Genomic DNA, 17240 nt, shown 5'->3' with positions numbered 1-17240 from the left:
CCATGAGGTCAGGAGATTGAGACCATCCTGGCCAACATGGTGAAACCCCGTCTCTACTAAAAATGCAAAAATTAACTGGGTGTGGTGGCGGGCGCCTGTGGTCCCAGCTACTTGGGAGGCTGAGGCAGGAGAATGGCGTGAACCCGGGAGGCGGAGCTTGCAGTGAGCCGAGATCCGGCCACTGCACTCCAGCCTGGGTGACAGAGCGAGACTCCGTCTCAAATAAAAAAAGAATTCCGACTAAAGGTTGGAACTTAGCCCTCCAGAAATGAAGGCTGAGGAACGCTGATGGCAGCTTGTCACCTGCAGCAGGTGCTGTTCGTGTAGCTGCGGCTGCACACCAGGCGTCTCCTCTAGCTGTGTTACAACCTTTCTGTTGACATGGGGTCCCCTTGAAATTTATTTTTGGAGACGGGGTCTCACTCTTTCACCCAGGCTGATGTCCAGTGGTGCAGTTTCAGCTCACTGCAAGCTCCTCCTCCCGGAATCAAGCCATCCTCCTGCCTCAGCCTCCCAAGTAGCTGGTACTACAGGTGCCGCCACCACGCCTGGCTAGCTGGGATTGCAGGTGTGCGCCGCCACACCCGGCTAATTTTTTTTTTTTTTCTTTTTTTTCCTTTTTTGTTTTGAGATGTAGTCTCTCTCTGTCACCCAGGCTGGAGTGCAGTGGCACAGTCTCGGCTCACTGCAAGATCCGCCTCCCGGGTTCACGCCATTCTCCTTCCTCAACCTCCTGAGTAGCTGGGACTACAAGCACCCGCCACCACGCCCAGCTAATTTTTTGTATTTTGAGTAGAGACGGGGTTTCACTGTGTTAGCCAGGATGGTCTCGATCTCCTGACCTCGTGATTCCCCCGCCTTGGCTTCCCAGAGTGCTGGAATTACAGGCGTGAGCCACCACGCCTGGCCTAATTTTTATATTTTAAGTAGAGATGAGGTTTCACCATATTGGCCAGGCTGGTCTTCAACTCCAGACCTCAGGTGATTCAACCACCTCAGCCTCCCAAAGTGCTGGTATCACAGGCGTCAACCACCACTCCTGGATCCCTTGAAATTTGATTAAAACAAGTTTAGGAAGAATGGAGTTGTGAGGTTCTACTTCAAACATCAGGTGGTAAACTCCCAGACTCATTGCCCCAAGAGAATTGACAGTCTAGGCTTGGCGGCTCATGCCTGTAATCCCAGCACTTCGAGAGACCAAGGCGGGCAGATCACCTGAGGTCAGGAGTTCAAGACTATCTTGGCCAACATGGTGAAAACCCCATCTGTACTAAAAATACAAAACAATTAGCCGGGTGTGGTGGTTCACGCCTGTGATCCCAGCTACCCGAGAGGTTGAGGCAGGAGAATCGCTTGAACCTGGGTGGCGGAGGGTGCATTGAGCTAAGATTGCACCACGTTGCACTCCATCCAGCCTGGCTGACAGAGTGAGACTCTACAAAAAGAAAAGAAAATAGACATCAGAAAGGATTGGCTTCTGTGATCTCAGCATTTTGGTGACCACGACCCAAGGCCGGAGGATCGCTTGAGCCAAGGAATTCAAGATCAGCCTGAGCAACGTAGTAAGACCCCGTCTCTGCAAAAAATTTCTTTTTTTTTTTTTTTTTTTTTTTTGAGACGAGGCGTCGTTCTGTCGTCCAGCCCCGAGTGCAGTGGCCGGAGCCCAGCTCACTGCAAACCCAGCCTCCTGAATAGGTGGGACGACAGGCGTGAGCCACCATGCCAGCTAAGCTTTTAGAAATTTTTTGCAGAAGGCCGGGCGCGGTGGCTCAAGCCTGTAATCCCAGCACTTTGGGAGGCCGAGACGGGCGGATCACTTGAGTCTGAGAGGTTGAGGCTGCTGTGATCTCTTATCACACCACTGCGTTCAGCCTGGGTGACAGAGCAAGACCCTGTCTCCAAACAAACAAAAAAGCAAAAAATGGTCTTTTTCCTAGGTATTTACCATTTCCAGTGGTCTTCATTCCTTTCTAAAAATCCAGGTTTTAGCCGGACACGGTGGCTTACCCCTGTAATCCCAGTAGTTTGGGAGGCTGAGGTGAGTGGATCACCTGAGGTCAGGAGTTCAAGATCAGCCTGACCAACGTGGGGAAACCCCATCTCTACTAAAAATACAAGATTTGCCACGCGTGGTGGCGTGTGCCTGTAATCCCAGATACTCGGGAGGCTGAGGCAGGAGAATCACTTGAACCTGGGAGGCGGAGGTTACAGTGAGTTGATGACTTAGGATTTTTCTTCTCAGTCACTTAGCAAACTGGGGACCCATGGGTAGCGATGCCCCACCTGGGTCCTGCTTGGCCATGCTGGCGTGCCCCAACTCACCTGTGTTCGGTGGTTCCCGAGCTCGTGTTCCACACCCAAGATCAAGGATACACTGGACATTGAAGGATGAGGAGGGCGGAGAAGTTTATTGAGCAGTGAAACAACTTTCGTTGGACCAGGGGATGCAGGGGCTGTTCCCCTACCCGAAGGCAGGAAAATCCGCCTGTGTGGCTGGGTCTGGGGCCTTTTACGGACTCAGGATGCAAAGTGCTTGCAGTGCTTGCTGATGGCTTTGTGAGTATGCCAAAAAGGTTAAAGCAAAGACACCATTCCAAAGTGGGCATGACAGTGTAGAAAACCAGTTAGAGGCCAGGCACAGTGGCTCACGCCTGTAATCCCAGCACTTTGGGAGGCCGAGGCGGACGGATCACAAGGTCACCCCATCTCTACTAAAAATACAAAAATTATCTGGGCGTGGTTCGCGTGCCCGTAGTCGCAGTGACTCGGGAGGCTGAGGCAGAAGAATCGCTTGAACCTGGGAGGCGGAGATTGCAGTGAGCTGAGGTCACGCCTCTGTGCTCCAGCCTGGGCAACAGAGCGAGATTCCACCTCAAAAAAGAAAAAAATTAGGAAAGGGTAGGTATGTATAAAAATAGGTGAAGAGTGGAGTTTAATCAGAGGAAAATGTGGCAAACAGGAAGGCAAGTTCTTAATCTGGTCTGAGAATTTCACTGGTGGCTCAGCTGTCAGGCTTTAAACTGTCTTTGGCTTGGAGGTGGGTTTCACTGGGGACCTACCCCATCTGCCTGGGCATTCAGCTGCTTCCTGCCAGTGTCCCCGAGACCGCGCCACTGCACTACAGCCTGGGCCACAAGGCGAGACTGCGAGACTGTCTCAAAAAACCCCACATTGATGTCATTTCTTTTCTTTTTTTTTTTTTTTTTTTTTTTTTTTTTTTTTTTTTTTGAGGCCGGGTCACAAGCTCCTGTCGCCGGGCTGGAGTGCAGTGGCGGGATCTCAGCTCACTGCAAGCTCCGCCTCCCGGGTTCCCCACCATTCTCCCAGGCCTCCCAGCCTCGAGTAGCTGGGACTACAGGCCTTACAGCCACCCTCATGACTAGTTTTGTATTTTCTTAATAGAGGCGGGGTTTCACCATGTTAGCCAGGATGGTCTCGATCTCCTGACCCTCGTGATCCCGTCTAGGCCTCCCAAAGTGCTGGGATTACAGGCCCGAGCCACCCGTGCCCGACCCACATTGATGTCATTTCTTAAATTTGGTAAAAAATCTGGGTCTGGAATTTTCTGGTTTTTTTTTTTTTTGGGAGGCGAGGTCTCAGCTCATTGCCAGGCTGGAGTGCAGTGGCGATCTTGGCTCACTGCAAGCTCTGCCTCAGGTTCACACCATTCTCCTGCTTCCCGGCCTCCCCAAGTAGCTGGGACTACAGGCGCCCTTCTGCGCCAATAATTTTTTTTGTATTTTAGTAGAGATGGGGTTTCACCATGTTAGCCAGGATGGTCTCGATCTCCTGACCCTCGTGATCCTGCCTCGGCCTCCCAGAGTGCTGGGATTACAGGCTTGAGCCACGTGCCTGGCCTCTGGAGTTTTATTACAAAATCTAGCTGTTAACAGATGCAGGGCTATTCAGATTTTCTACTTCATTTCGTATCAGTCTTGTTAATTGTAGTTTTCAAGGTATTTGTCCATTTCATCTAATTTTTCTAATTTCTTGGCATGAAGTTTGAATTTTATCCTTTTCGTGCCTCTAGGATCTGTAGTGATGAACCTTCTTTCATCGTGTTGCTCAAAGAACCAACTCTCTTGGCCTTGTGAAAATTATCTGTTTGTTTTCCTTGATCTCTGTTCCTTATGATTTTCCTTCCTGCCATTTATGTTGGGTGTATCTTGTTACTTTGTAGTGATTTCCTTCCTGCCATTTATGTAGGGTTTATTTTGTTACTTTGTAGTGATTTCCTTCCTGCCATTTATGTAGGGTTTATCCTGTTACTTTGTAGTGATTTCCTTCCTGCCATTTAGGTTGGGTTTATTCGGTTACTTTGTAGTGATTTCCTTCCTGCCATTTATGTTGGGTTTATCCTGTTACTTTGTAGTTTCCTGAGGTGGAGCCTTAGGCCTTGGTTAACCTGTTGTGCTAGTCAGCATTCTGCAGAGGGACGTTGCCGTTATCTGTGTCTCTTTCTAAAGGAGATTTAATATGAGGAATTGGCCCACATGATTCTCATGCTCTGCCATTTGAAGATGGAGGAAAGCCGTGGGATAATACAGTCCGAGGACAGGAGACCATAGCCCAGCTCAGGCTGGCAGGCGACAAGGAACACAGGCCAACACCTCCTTCCACCCCTTTCTACTCAGGACCCCCGTGGACTGGGGCGAGACCTACCTGCACGGGGCAGGGCAGTTGGCTTCGTTGAGTCCCCAGCTCGGGTGCTGCTCTTACCCAGAAGCACCCTCCCAGACACGCCCCGAAGTGGTGTTTGATCTGGGTACCCCACGATGCAGCCAAGGAGACATAAAATGAACTGTCACGTGCATTGTATTTATTATTCAATCCAAAATATTTGCTAATTTCTCCTGTGATTTCTTTGAGCTACATGTTAGCTGGAGGTGTGTTGTTGAATATCAAGAGTACTTGAGGTTTTATGATGTATCTTTCTCCTGGGTTTCCAGTTTGTAGCTGTTAAGTCGGGTTGTGCTGTGTACGACCTCATTCCATTTACATTTATTGAAACCAGTTCGAAGCCCTAATATGTGGCTTGTCTTGGTCAGTATACAGCGTTCAGTTAAAAACAAAGTGTGTGCTCTAGATGTTGGGTGTTCTGTGACTGTCACGTCATGGTGGTTGATTAGTTAAAAACTGTGTATTCTCGCCAGGCGCAGTGGCTTCTGCCTGTAACCCCAGCACTGTGGGAGGCCAAGGCGGGCGGATCACCTGAGGTCGGGAGTTCAAGACCAGCCTGACCAACATGGAGAAACCCCATTTCTACTAAAAATACAAAAATTAGCCGGGCGTGGTGGCGCGTGCCTGTAATCCCAGCTACTCATGAGGCTGAGCCTGGAGGATTGCTTGAACCGGGGAGGTGGAGGTTGCAGTGAGCTGAGATCTCAGCATTGCATTCCAGCCTGGGCAACGAGCAATACTGTCTCAAAAAAAAAAAAAGAAACTCTATATTCTCTGGACATGGGGCGTTCTGTGAGGATCAGGTCATGCTGGTTGATAGTGTTGTTCAGAACATCGATGTTTTTCCTGATTCTTTTTTTTGTCTGTTGTGTTGATTTCTGAGAAAGTATTAAAATTAGAGTTGGTTCTGCATTTTTATCCATTCAGGCAGTCCCTTTCTTTAATTGGAGTTTTTTGTCTTCTAACATTGAGTCTAATTGTTGGTATGTTTGGATTTACATCTTCCAACTAATTTTCTATTTGTTTCCTGTGTTGAGTTACTTTTTCATTTTTCTTTTAATCTTTTAGCTGATACCTCTTTGATTTTTTATGCAGAGGTTGCTGTAAGGATTACAATATGCGTGTTTATTTTAATTAATTTATTTAATTAATTTATTTTTTAAGGAGCAGGGTCTCACTCTGTCCATTGGCTGGAGTGCAGGGGTGTGATCATAGCTCTCTGCAGCCTCAAACTCCTGGGCTCAAGTGGTCCTCTCGCCTCAGCCTCCCAAAATGCTGGGATGACAGCTGTGAGCCGCTGCGCTAGCCCACTGTATAGCCCCCAATTCTTCGGGATCTCTTGGGGTGGCCGCAGTATAGCCCCAATTCTTCGGGATCTCTTGGGGTGGCCACAGGATAGCCCCCGATTCTTCGGGATCTCTTGGGAGTAGCCTGGGATAGCCCCGATTCTTCGGGATCTCTTGGGGTAGCCACAGGATAGCCCGATTCTTGGGATCTCTTGGGGTAGCCACGGATAGCCTCAATTTTGGGATCTCTTGGGGTGGCCACAGGATAGCTAATTCTTGAGGATCTCTTAGGGTGGCCACAGGGATAGCCCCAATTCTTCGGAATCTCTTGGGGTGGCCACAGGATGGCCCCAGTCTTCGGGATCTCTTGGTGTACAGTAGCCCCCAGTGCCGGAAGGGATCTCTTGGGGTAGCCGTGTTGCAGCACTTTGCATGCAGTGTAGAAACCTTGTGCCCCCTGGGGACTGTGCTCTCCCACGTCTCCGTGCCGTGGCGTCTGACTGTGCACGTTGTAAACTCCACAAGGCGGCCTTGGGTTCCATTCATTTGGTCTTCAGATAAATTCATTCCTTCCATTTCCATTATTTCATTTTCTTCCATTCCATTCCATTTGTTCCATTCCATTTTATCTGAGTCATTTATTCCGTCCATTTGGCCCTTCGTTATTTCATTGAAATTGACAGGTGGGCCCCCACCTCCCCCAAGGAAGACACGTGCCCCGTGTGGTTTAGTCTGCATTTTACCAAGAACCATTGCACATACTTGATCCTGGCCGACTCAGCGTTGAACTGGTCACAGCTACATAACACTTTTGTATGTGTAATGTGCTCCTTATAGCTTAAAATTATTGTATTCATGTTCTCTTGCCCACAAAAAATAGCACTTAGTAGAAGCTTACACAGTGTCCACAGTTCCTGGGAATCAGGGGTCTGGTTCCTGTTCCGAGAGCCTCACAGAAGGAGCCACTTGGAAGCGTTAAGGATGATCCCACGTGGTCTCCTTGCTGTAGCACAGTGATGACAGCCCTCACTGTGTTGTGGCCTCTTCTGATTGAACTTGAAGAACTGCTCTCTTAGGTACAATCTCATTGAGTAACCTGTAAGAGACACCACCACTAATCCAGACAATTCAGATCGTCCTCCTCTTGTGTGCTAGCGTTGTGTGGTTCATAAAACATGTTAAAATGCCGTCATTACGCCCCGCCATGCTTACCATTCACTTGGCACGTGTGCAGTTAGCGGCTGGGACCCCGGGGCTGGCCTTGGTGCTGCTGAACTTAGATGTGCCCTGGCACTCACTGCCCTTGGGACTCTCTCTGAGGCTGGGTCAGGATGAGGAGGTTTACCTGAAGCAATCGCAGAGCTTGCTTTGTCCCTGGCCCCTGCCGCCCTGGAGAGCTGGACAGTGAGGCGGCCTGGGCGGACCTGCCTTGCGCTGCCGCCCTGGAGAGCTGGACAGTGGCGGCCTGGGCGGACCTGCCTTGCTGCCGCCCTGGAGAGCTGGACAGTGAGAAGTGACGCAAGGCCGGTTCTGCCTTGCACTGCCGCCCTGGAGAGCTGGACAGTGAGGCAGCCTGGGCGGACCTGCCTTGCGCTGCACCCAGCAGTGTTGCGGGTGGGACAAAGGCCAGGGTAGAGCCAGCACATGGTTTTGGTTTGCAGGAAACTTGCCTTGAAATATCACCCCGACAAGAACCCTGACAACCCGGAGGCTGCAGACAAGTTTAAGGAGATCAACAACGCGCACGCCATCCTGACGGACGCCACAAAAAGGAACATCTACGACAAGTACGGCTCGCTGGGGCTCTACGTGGCTGAGCAGTTTGGGGAAGAGAACGTGAACACCTACTTCGTGCTGTCCAGCTGGTGGGCCAAGGTGAGGGCAAGCTGCCGCCGTGCGGGCACCTGGGTCACTCCATGCCTGCAGGGTTCCCGGCATTGAAGAGCCGGTGCGTTGGTGCCAGCAACTCTGCACTCTTGAGACATGGTTTCCGGGCACATGGAGCCTTTCTCCTCACCTGTGTGATGGGCGAAGCTCTGTCCCTGGCTTGGTGTCCTGCCTGGAACAAGCCAAAGCGTCCGGATTGTCCCAGGGAAGAGCCCTGCGGAGCCGCCAGGTTTTTTTCTGTAAATGGCTCCCAGTCCTTCCCGAGGTAGAGGAGGAAATGAGCCTCAGTGTTCGATTCACGTTTCTTCCTTCCCTCCGTTTGTTCCAAGCGTCGCATATAAGGCCAGAGGGTTTGAATCGCCAGGTGGCCTTTGTGAGAAGCCTGTATTTGGTTTTGACTAGTCGGCCTCCTCATTAGCATCCTTATAAAGTACTTTAGTTAATGTTAGTCTCGCTCTGTTACCCAGACTGGAGTGCTGTGGTGAGATCCTAGCTTACTTTAACTTTGAACTGCTGGATTCATGGAGGCGTGAACCACCGCCTCCAGTCCCCGACCTGGAGGCTGTTTTTTTGTTTTTTGAGAGGGAGTCTCGCTCTGTCTCCCAGGCTGGAGTGCAGTGGTACGATCTCCGCTCACTGCAAACTCTGCCTCCCGGGTTCACGCCATTCTCCTGCCTCAGCCTCCCGAGTAGCTGGGACTACAGGTGTCCACCACCACGCTCGGCTAATTTTTTGTATTTTTTCGTAGAGATGGGGTTTCACCATGGTCTTGATCTCCTGACCTACTGATCTGCCCGCCTCGGCCTCCCAAAGTGCTGGGATTACAGGCGTGAGCCACCGCGCCCAGCCTGGAGGCTGCTTTTCTTTAAGCAGTGGGTTTCTTTCTGTCTCTCCCCCTCCCTTTGTCAGTTATTTCTTTCTGCTTCCTGTCTGGAAGGCAGTGTCCCCACCTGGAACGGACCCCCTGCCTTCTGCTGAGGGCATTTGGGAGCCCTGCCCCGCCTTCTCTAGGGGCCTCGGAGGCCTTGTGACGCCACCTTCTCCCCCCAGGCCCTGTTTGTCTTCTGTGGCCTCCTCACGTGCTGCTACTGCTGCTGCTGTCTGTGCTGCTGCTTCAACTGCTGCTGCGGGAAGTGTAAGCCCAAGGCTCCTGAGGGCGAGGAGACGGAGTTCTACGTGTCCCCTGAGGATCTGGAGGCCCAGCTGCAGTCTGACGAGAGGGGTGAGTGCCCGCCCCAGGGCCTCTGTGTGTGTGTGTGTGTGTGTGGGGCAGAGCCAGAACGGGCCCTGAATGGTGTCAACCTGTCTTGTCAAACAGGAGGGCACTGACACTGTGCCGCGAGTGTTTGTGGTGGCAGCTGGGACTGTTGAGGTGTGAACGTGGACCCTGAGGTAAAGCAGGCGCATAGAGCTGTCCCCACCGTGACCTGCGGTAGCCGTAGATCCCACGACTGCGAGGCGGGGCAGGGCGGCAGGCAGTTGGGGCGGGGCTGAGGGCCGAGGGCTGGTGGTGACCCAAGGCGACGGAGGAAAGCCGTGCGGGTGGAGGTCAGCAAGTAGCCTCGCCCCGTGGAGAGTTTGTCCAGGTGCCCGAAAGTCGCTCCACAGGACCAGCGTTGGTGGGCGCACACCAGGCTGCGGCCCCCGTGCAGTGCCCTGTGTGCTTGCTTTTCAGAGGCCACAGACACGCCGATCGTCATACAGCCGGCATCTGCCACCGAGACCACCCAGCTCACAGCCGACTCCCACCCCAGCTACCACACCGACGGGTTCAACTAAGTCCAGGAGAAGCTGTGGTCAGAGGAGGAGCCAGCGCCGGCCACGCCCACCTTAGAGTCATGAACTGTAGTCACACAGATGGGAAGGCGGCCTCGCCGGGCCCCTCCTGCCTCCACGCCCACCCAGCGCCAACCCTTGACCCACGAAGCGCGTAGCATGCAGTATTGAAAGCAGTGTAGCTACGGTCTTCTGTTCTTTTCCTTTTGTAATAGCATGTACGGGGTTGTGTTCCGTGTCTGTGTTGTGGACGTTCCGCGGCACGACCGCGTTGACCGCACAGTGGAGCTGCCTCAGGGCTGTCGGTCGGGCCGGTCCGGTGAGGGGTGACTGCAGCCAGCCAGGTGGGCGAGGAGAAGGGGGGCTGCCCCTTTCTTCCCTGTGCTGGAGGGGCCGGAGGCAGGTGCTTCCTGGCAGAGCTGTGTTACCGCGTTGGCCTCGGGGTCTGGTCCACCTGCTGTGCTCCCAGCCTTGAGGCTGCAGTAGGACTGATCTCACCGGCCAGCAGAGGGGCGAGGCCGCGTCACCGGCGTCACCGTCATTCCTTGGTGTCTGTGCTGGGCACAGTTGGCTTGGGGCTCTGTGGTTTCCGGGGCCTCGTGGCAGGGTTTCTCCTGTGGGAGAATTTGGTGTGGAAAGCATAGGAGGCTCCTTCCGAGGTCGACCCCGTGTCCTCCGCACAGTGTTTCTGGCCTGGTCTCCTTGTCGTGTGGACGCTGCGGTTCTGGTCCTCGGAGGTGTGTCTTTCGCCTGTGTTGGGGTTGTTTGTCTGTGTTCCTGCACTTTTCCCGGGCTCTGAGCTGGATTGATGGGGCCAGTCTCCCCCCTCCCGTCTTGGGGTCATTCTCCACATTCCTTCCAGACCACCTGTCCTTTCCGTAGCCCTTTTTGGACCTTTAGAACCACAGAGAGTAGGACCAGCCCGATGAGCCTCAGAGAGTAGATATATGTGAGCACCCGGTTGCTGGGTACGGGGCTCTCCCAAGACCCCTCCTCGTGTGTTTGCCAGAGCTCCCGTCTGCCCCACTCACCTTTGCCCCGTCATCGATGATTCGGGCAGAGCCAGATTCATTAGGTCCCTGGAGGAAGGACTGACTGGACCAGAGGGACCCTCTGGCTCAGAAGGGTTGGGTCTGTGGGAGGCCAGACCACGGAATCCACCTGTGGACCATTGTGGGTCCCTGGGAGGCCAGACCACCAGTATCCACATGTCGGAATCCACGTGCGGACCATTGGAAGTCAGTCTCTTGTGTGTCCTAGACCTTGGTGGTGGTGCCCTGGGTAGGGGAGCGAGGGGAAACTGTTCTGATGTGCCTGTGCTGGCCGAGGGCTCAGAGCTGCCCCCGCTCCATGGCTCATGGCCTGTGCTGGGCCTGCCTTTGGCCCCATGCTGCAGACTCCAGTGGGCCTGGTTTCTGCAGAACGTCCCTGGTGGCTCTGGCTCGGACCAAGCCGACGAGCCTCCTGCTGCCCCCTTTCCCCGCCTGCCTGCTGACCCGTGGCCCCAGCTCGCTCATTGCCCTCAGCAGCCACCCAAGGCTGTGTAAAGGGGTAGGTTCAGGTGGACCAGGAGGTGGCCAGAAGGGACATGGTTGTGAGGACACATCTGGACGTGCTTAGGAACGGGGTGCTGGTGAGGCCCCCAGCTGACCCCTCCTCTAGGTCCACATGGACCGTGAGCCGACTGCCGTGAGCACCAGATCCTGGGGCAGTTGTGTCCGTCCCACCTTTCTTTGTTTTTCTCACTAAAATGATCATGAAGACCTTTGATGAGAGGAGAGAGACGCACTGTGATGTTAAATCAGAAATAATTTGTCAAAATCAGACCTCTCCTAAAAGAGTAAGAATTCATTGGCCCGTCCTGAAACGTGAGGCGGCGAGACAGTAGGGTGCCTCTGTGCCACTCAGCACAGCAGCAAGTTCAGCCTGAGATGCCGGCGACACTCAGCCTTTGCGATTTTTGTAGATGTAGCTTAGGACATGAGTGATTTTTCTGCAGACTGGCCAAGAGCCAGGTTCTAAGCTTGGACCTGAGGTAGAGAGCCACCCACTGGGGGCCCTGGCTCAGCCCTGCCAGGCTCTCTGTTGGGCCTGCACACAGCTCTGTGGCTGGAACACTCCAAGGTCCTTGGATACTCATCAGAGTGGGCCCCTTGCCCGATGGCTTTTCAGTTACAGAGTCCAGTGGACCATTTTTTAGAACCGTGCAGCTCCCTGCAGAAGGTGGGGTAGGCGGGGAAGGAGCAGCAGGTCTGGAGGTTTGTGGAACCTGGTCCCCTGCAGAATTTGTAAAACCTAAGTAACTCGTGGCCGTGGCCATTCTCACGGTGGTGACTGTGATTCTAAGACCCCCAGGAAGCCCAGACACTCGGGGCCTGGAGCTCCTCCCACTGCCTGACCTGGAAGCAGGACCCTTGTCAGCAGCTCTGCCCTGTTGGTTTTAAGGCCTTGTCTTAACTCAAGGAAGAAGAGCCTTCCAGGTTTTATTTCTTTTTATTGAGTGGACTGTTCCCCGTTAAAAGAGGTGGTGAGTCCCCAGGGACAGCTTACGCATCTCCCTGTCCACATGCTAACAGATCAGGACGCCCCCAGCATCCCTGCCTTCCGGTGGCAGTGACGGGATCCCCGACCGCTCACTCTGAGGCTGCAGACGGGGCTGTGAGCGTGTGTGGCCGTGAGCACAGAATGCCCTGTTGGACGCCGCTGCTGGGTGCTGCCGGGGGCCTGCTGGGGTTGCGCTTCGAGGCCTGTCCAGTTCACAAGGGGGTCCAGGCAGCACCGACTGCTTCTGACCTGCAGGAGGCATGGGTGCAGCCCGAGGGCCCTTCACGGCAGCTGCTGTGTAGATTGTCTCCACTCAGTGACGTGGGATTTTTTTGTCTTCCTTTTGGCTTTATTTTTAAACTGCTTTAGATATTACTGCTCAGTGTTTGTGAACTTTCCTAGCTCTCTGTGTTCAGTTCGTGCAGCAGCACCCAGTGGGGACCTGTTAGAAAAAGGACCTGGTGTGCGCATGTGCCCAGCAGGAAAAGCTTCATCTTCAGGTCGGCGCTGCCGTCCGGGAAAGGCCCTGGAGCCTCCTGCCGTCGAGGCTGCTCCCAGGTGCTGCGTGTCGCCAGTGGCCCCCGTCGCCTGCCGAGCCCAGGGCGTCTGTTCGGGGTGGGCCTTGTGCTGTGGGGGCACCAGCACGCAGGCTGCCTCTGGAGGGTCCGGGTGCTGCGGGCAGAGTTCGACGTGGGGCTTGTCTACCCTCCCTTAGCTCTGGCTCAGTGCATCCTACTGTGGGGACATCTCGTGGGGGACACGAAGTGACTGACCTCACCCTTTCCCAGTATTCGGAGCTGTGAACCCGTGTGGCGCAGGACTGGCCTGTGTCTGTTATTTTGGTTGTAAATCATCCTCCTGTGGAAATGGCAAAAGCTACGTATTTACTGTCCTTACCAGCAACGGTTCGCGTCGTCACATGCTGTGAGTGTGGGCTGTGGTGTGTCCGTGTGTGTACATATGTGTATATGTATATATCACACAGCAGGCGTGTCATTTGTGCTGCTGTCCCGTGGTGAAGCCACAAGTACAATTTAAGGTGGCTCTGAAACGGCCTTTCGTTTCCTGGGAGTCGGGCAGGGACCTGCAAGAGGGTTTCCTGGAAGGTGCACAGAAGGAAGCGCTGAGCCCACTGTGTGCAGAGGATGTGCCCAGGGCACTGCCACGGCCCCCACCGGTGTTGGCCTCTGCTCTGCAGGGTTGGGTGCCCGTCCTGGGGGCTCCATGTCACGCCCACCTGACCCAGGTGTGTGTCCCGGTGTGAAATCTAGGAGGTGACTGGAAACCCTTCCCTCCCGTGAAACATTAAAGCCGATTTTCTAAGCAACACATACAATCAGTGGCAAAGCTGCATCTGAAGGGCAGCCTGGGGAGGGGCCCCGTCCTGGCCCCAGGTCCGCCCCAGAGGAGGATACACAGCAGCACCTCCAGAAGGGGCTGGGCCGGGTCCTGCAGGCGGCACCTTTTGGTAGATATTGTTTCTCTGGAAAATGGGGAAAATGTTTCAAACCAGGTGAGGTGGGGAAGTTAACACTGAAATATGTCTTGTTTTTAAAAATCAAACGCAAACGCATGGAAGCTGCTTGTCCATGCACTGGTTTTTTCACTGGCGTCCTGGAGTCCGACCGTGTTGGGGTGCAGGCGCTGTCAGACTCTGGCTGATCCTGGCTCGAGCACACACATCTGAGGGCCAGGCTGGTTCCGCATGGTGATCTCCGTCTTGTATGTCTGAATGTTGACCTAAAATAAAGATTACTGTTGTAAAATAAATGTTTTCACTGCAGACCCCACGTGTGTCTTATTCCCTGGTCCCGCAGATCCCTGGTTTTCGAGAGCAGATCCCCGGTTCTGGAGAAGCAGCAGCCGATCTTAGGAGCCCCCACACCCCTTGTGCCTGGAACTTGCCTCCTGCCTGGTCCACATGTGGACAAATGCCCCCTCTTCTTGATTCTGTTTTCACCTCTATTTTCTAAGTATCAAGACTGGAGCAAAGAGGCCGGGCGTGGTGACTCATGCCTATAATCCCAGCACTTTGGGAGGCCAAAGTGGGAGGATTGCTTGAGCCCAGGAGTTCAAGACTAACCTGGGCAACAACAGCGAGATTGTGTCTGTACAAAAAAGACTTTAAAGAGTTTGAAATTATTGGCGTCGCTGTGCCTGAGGCCCCAGCTCCCCAGGAGGGATGATCACTTGAGCCCAGGAAGTCCAGGCTACGGTGAGCTGTGGTCCCACCCCAGACTCCAGCCTGGGTGACAGAGGGAGACCCTGTCTCAACAAACTAACAAGCAAAAACTCGGAAGAATGTAACATCTTGAAATCCTCTATTCAACCTTCAGAAAAATGAAGTAAGGGCCGGGCATGGTGGCTCACACCTGTATTGCCCAGCACTTTGGGAGGCCGAGGCGGGTGGATCACAAGGTCAGGAGATTGAGACCATCCTGGCCAACATGGTGGATCCCTGTCTCTATTGAAAATACAAAAAACATTAGCCGGGCATGGTGGTACGTGTGCCTGTAATTGCAGCTACTCAGGAGGCTGAGACAGGAGAATCGCTTGAACCCAGGAGGCGGAGGTTGCAGTGAGCTGAGATCACGCCACTGCTCTCTAGCCTGGGTGGGAGAGCGAGAGACTGTCTCAAAAAAAAAAAAAAAGTAATCTGAGTCCGATTTTCTATTTTTTTAAAAAAAGACAGCATCCAAGACCGTTTTGTGTCTCTCTCCCCATTTCCATCCTCTCCTCCCGTATGTAGCTTTATTTATTTTATTTTTTTTTATATTTTTTTTGAGACAGTGTTGCTCTGTCGCCCAGGCTGGGGTGCAGTGACCGGATCTCAGCTCACTGCAAGCTCCGCCTCAGTTCCATATTCTCCTACCTCCTTCCTCCTGGTGGCTTCCAGGATTCATCCCTGCCTTACCCATTAATTTTTTTCTTTTAGTAGAGGCGGGGTTTCCGTGTGAACCAGATGGTCTCGATCTCCTGACCTCGTGATCCGCCGTCTCAGCCTCTAAAGTGCTGGGATTACAGGCTTGAGCCACCGGCGCCCGGCCCGTGTATGTAGCTTTTACACTGTGTCTCACTGTCTGCAGTTCATGTCACACCATTGGTTTATGTCGTTTTACATGGGTGTACAGTGCTGTTAATTGCACCTGCCCTTATGAGTTTGTTTTTTGTTTTTGTTTTTTTGTTTTTGAGTCGGGGTCTCGCTCTGTTGCCCCAGCTGGAGTGCAGTGGTCGCGATCTTGGCTCACTGCAGCTCTGCCTCCCAGGTTCCGCCATTCTCCTGCCTCAGCCTCCCGGTAGCTGGGACTACACAGGTGCCGCCACCTCGCCCTGCTAGTTTTTTTGTATTTTTTAGTAGAGAGCGGGGGTTTCACCGTGTTAGCCAGGATGGTCTCGATCTCCTGACCTCGTGATCTGCCCGCCTCGGCCTCCCAAAGTGCTGGGATTACAGACGTGAGCCACCGCGCCCGGCCTGTTTTTGTTTTTGAGACAGAGTCTTTATAGCCCAGGCTGGAGTGCAGTGGCACGATCTCGGCTCACTGCAACCTCCGACTCCCGGGTTGAAGCCATTCTTGTGCCTCAGCCTCCTGAGTAGCAGGGATTACAGGCACGTGCCACCATGCCCGGTTTTTGTTTTTGGTAGAGGGGGTTTCACCATGTTGGCCAGGCTGGTCTTGAACTCCGGACCTCAGGTAATCTGCCCACCTCGGCCTCCGAGAGTGCTGGGATTACAGGCGTGAGCCACGGCGCCCAGCCTGTTTCTCGTTCGATACAGGAGTATTTAAAAAACAAGCCGTGTGGTTATATTAGGTCTAGTTCATTTTAGCTTCTGTACAGAACAGTCACGAGTTAATCACGACCCGTCCTGGGCTAACTGACCCCAGGGTTCTAGTTTCTCACTGTGGAAACAAAGCTGCCTGAATGTCGCTGCTGAGTTATCGCTGGGAGCGGGATCTGGAAGCCTTCTCTTGACTGGGGGCCCCACACTGCCTTGCGAAGAGGATCCCCGTCTTCTCGCTGCCCCTTCCAGCCTTAGCGTTGTCAGACTTTTTTTCTGGTTTGGTCTTTGAATTTTCTTAATTAGGTAGAATCCACGTTTATTACTTTTTTTTTTTTTTTTTTTGAGACAGAGTCTTGCTCTGTCATCCAGGCTAGTGTGCAATGGTGCGATTTCGGTTCACTACAACCTCCGCCTCCCGGGTTCAAGCGATTCTTGTACCTCAGCCTCCTGAGTAGCTGGGACTAAGGGCAAACGCCACCATGCCCAGCTAATTTTTTTTTTAGTAGAGACAGGGTTTCACCATGTTGGCCAGGCTGGTCTCGAACCCGTGTAGGCCTCCCAAAGTGCTGGGATTACAGGTGTGAGGCAGTGCGCCCGGCCTATGTTCAGTATTTTCGATATGGGATTCTTACAGAGCAATGTTAAGTAACAGCAAGACGAACGCTGGACACTGGGTGGTGGGCAGCGAGACCCCTGCCAGTGAGGGTCATCGCCCTTGTTTCTCCTGGTAAACAGGACCCCGTCTTGGAGACGGGGTCGGACCACCCTCCCCGCGGCTATGCCTTCCTTGCGCTCCGCTCCTTGCGACCGAGACCGAGGAGCGACCAAGGAGCCCGACGAAAGGACCACGGGACCACGTCCCAGCGCCAGCCGGGCCGCGCGGGGTCAGGGTGGGGGGCGGGGCGGGGACTGGGCAGGGGCGTGGCCACTCGGGGCCGGTGGGGCGGGGCGAGTGGCGGGAGTGCTGCACCCGCAGATGGGCCGCCCACGTGGGGACCACCGCCCACCTGGCCTGGTCGCATGGGCAGTGGGAGACCCCACTGCAGTGCAAGGCCTCGCGGTGTCCCTCCCTTGGTCAGCAGACCGCTGTCCAGGATCCGGCATCCGGCATAATCGAGGCCCCAGGCTCCGAGGACGCCGCGCTCTTGGCCGTGGACTTCCACGCAGGAAGACGCTGGTGCTTGAGAGGACGTGGCCGCTGCGAAGAGTCACCGGAGGACCGCGTCCTGTGTCAAGATGCGTCCGGCCCACGGCTGAGCCCCCAGCATCAGTCCTGAGCTACACGG

General features: G+C 53.9%; 1 protein-coding gene across 2 annotated transcripts; it reads left to right on the top strand.

Annotated features, from left to right (window-relative positions):
* Window positions 1-7513: 7513 nt before the first annotated feature.
* DNAJC5 (DnaJ heat shock protein family (Hsp40) member C5) lies at window positions 7514-13958 on the top strand. 2 transcript variants are annotated; one of them, XR_004179148.1, is made up of 4 exons: window positions 7514-7841; window positions 8904-9075; window positions 9172-9245; window positions 9529-13958. XR_004179148.1 is itself a non-coding variant. In XM_031656935.1 (3 exons), exons 1-3 carry the CDS (start codon window positions 7611-7613, stop codon window positions 9630-9632), a joined length of 507 nt encoding a protein of 168 aa, XP_031512795.1. In that variant the 5' UTR covers window positions 7523-7610; the 3' UTR covers window positions 9633-13958. The 2 variants fall into 2 exon arrangements, 1 of the variants encoding a protein (XP_031512795.1); XM_031656935.1 differs by lacking the exon at window positions 9172-9245 and having other exon boundaries at window positions 7523-7841.
* Window positions 13959-17240: the final 3282 nt, after the last annotated feature.

Source organism: Papio anubis, chromosome 16, assembly GCF_008728515.1.
Source record: "Papio anubis isolate 15944 chromosome 16, Panubis1.0, whole genome shotgun sequence".
NCBI classification, from domain to species: Eukaryota; Metazoa; Chordata; class Mammalia; order Primates; family Cercopithecidae; genus Papio; species Papio anubis.
Note: the sequence above shows the minus strand (reverse complement) of the source record. Positions and strands in the feature narration are given on the sequence as shown.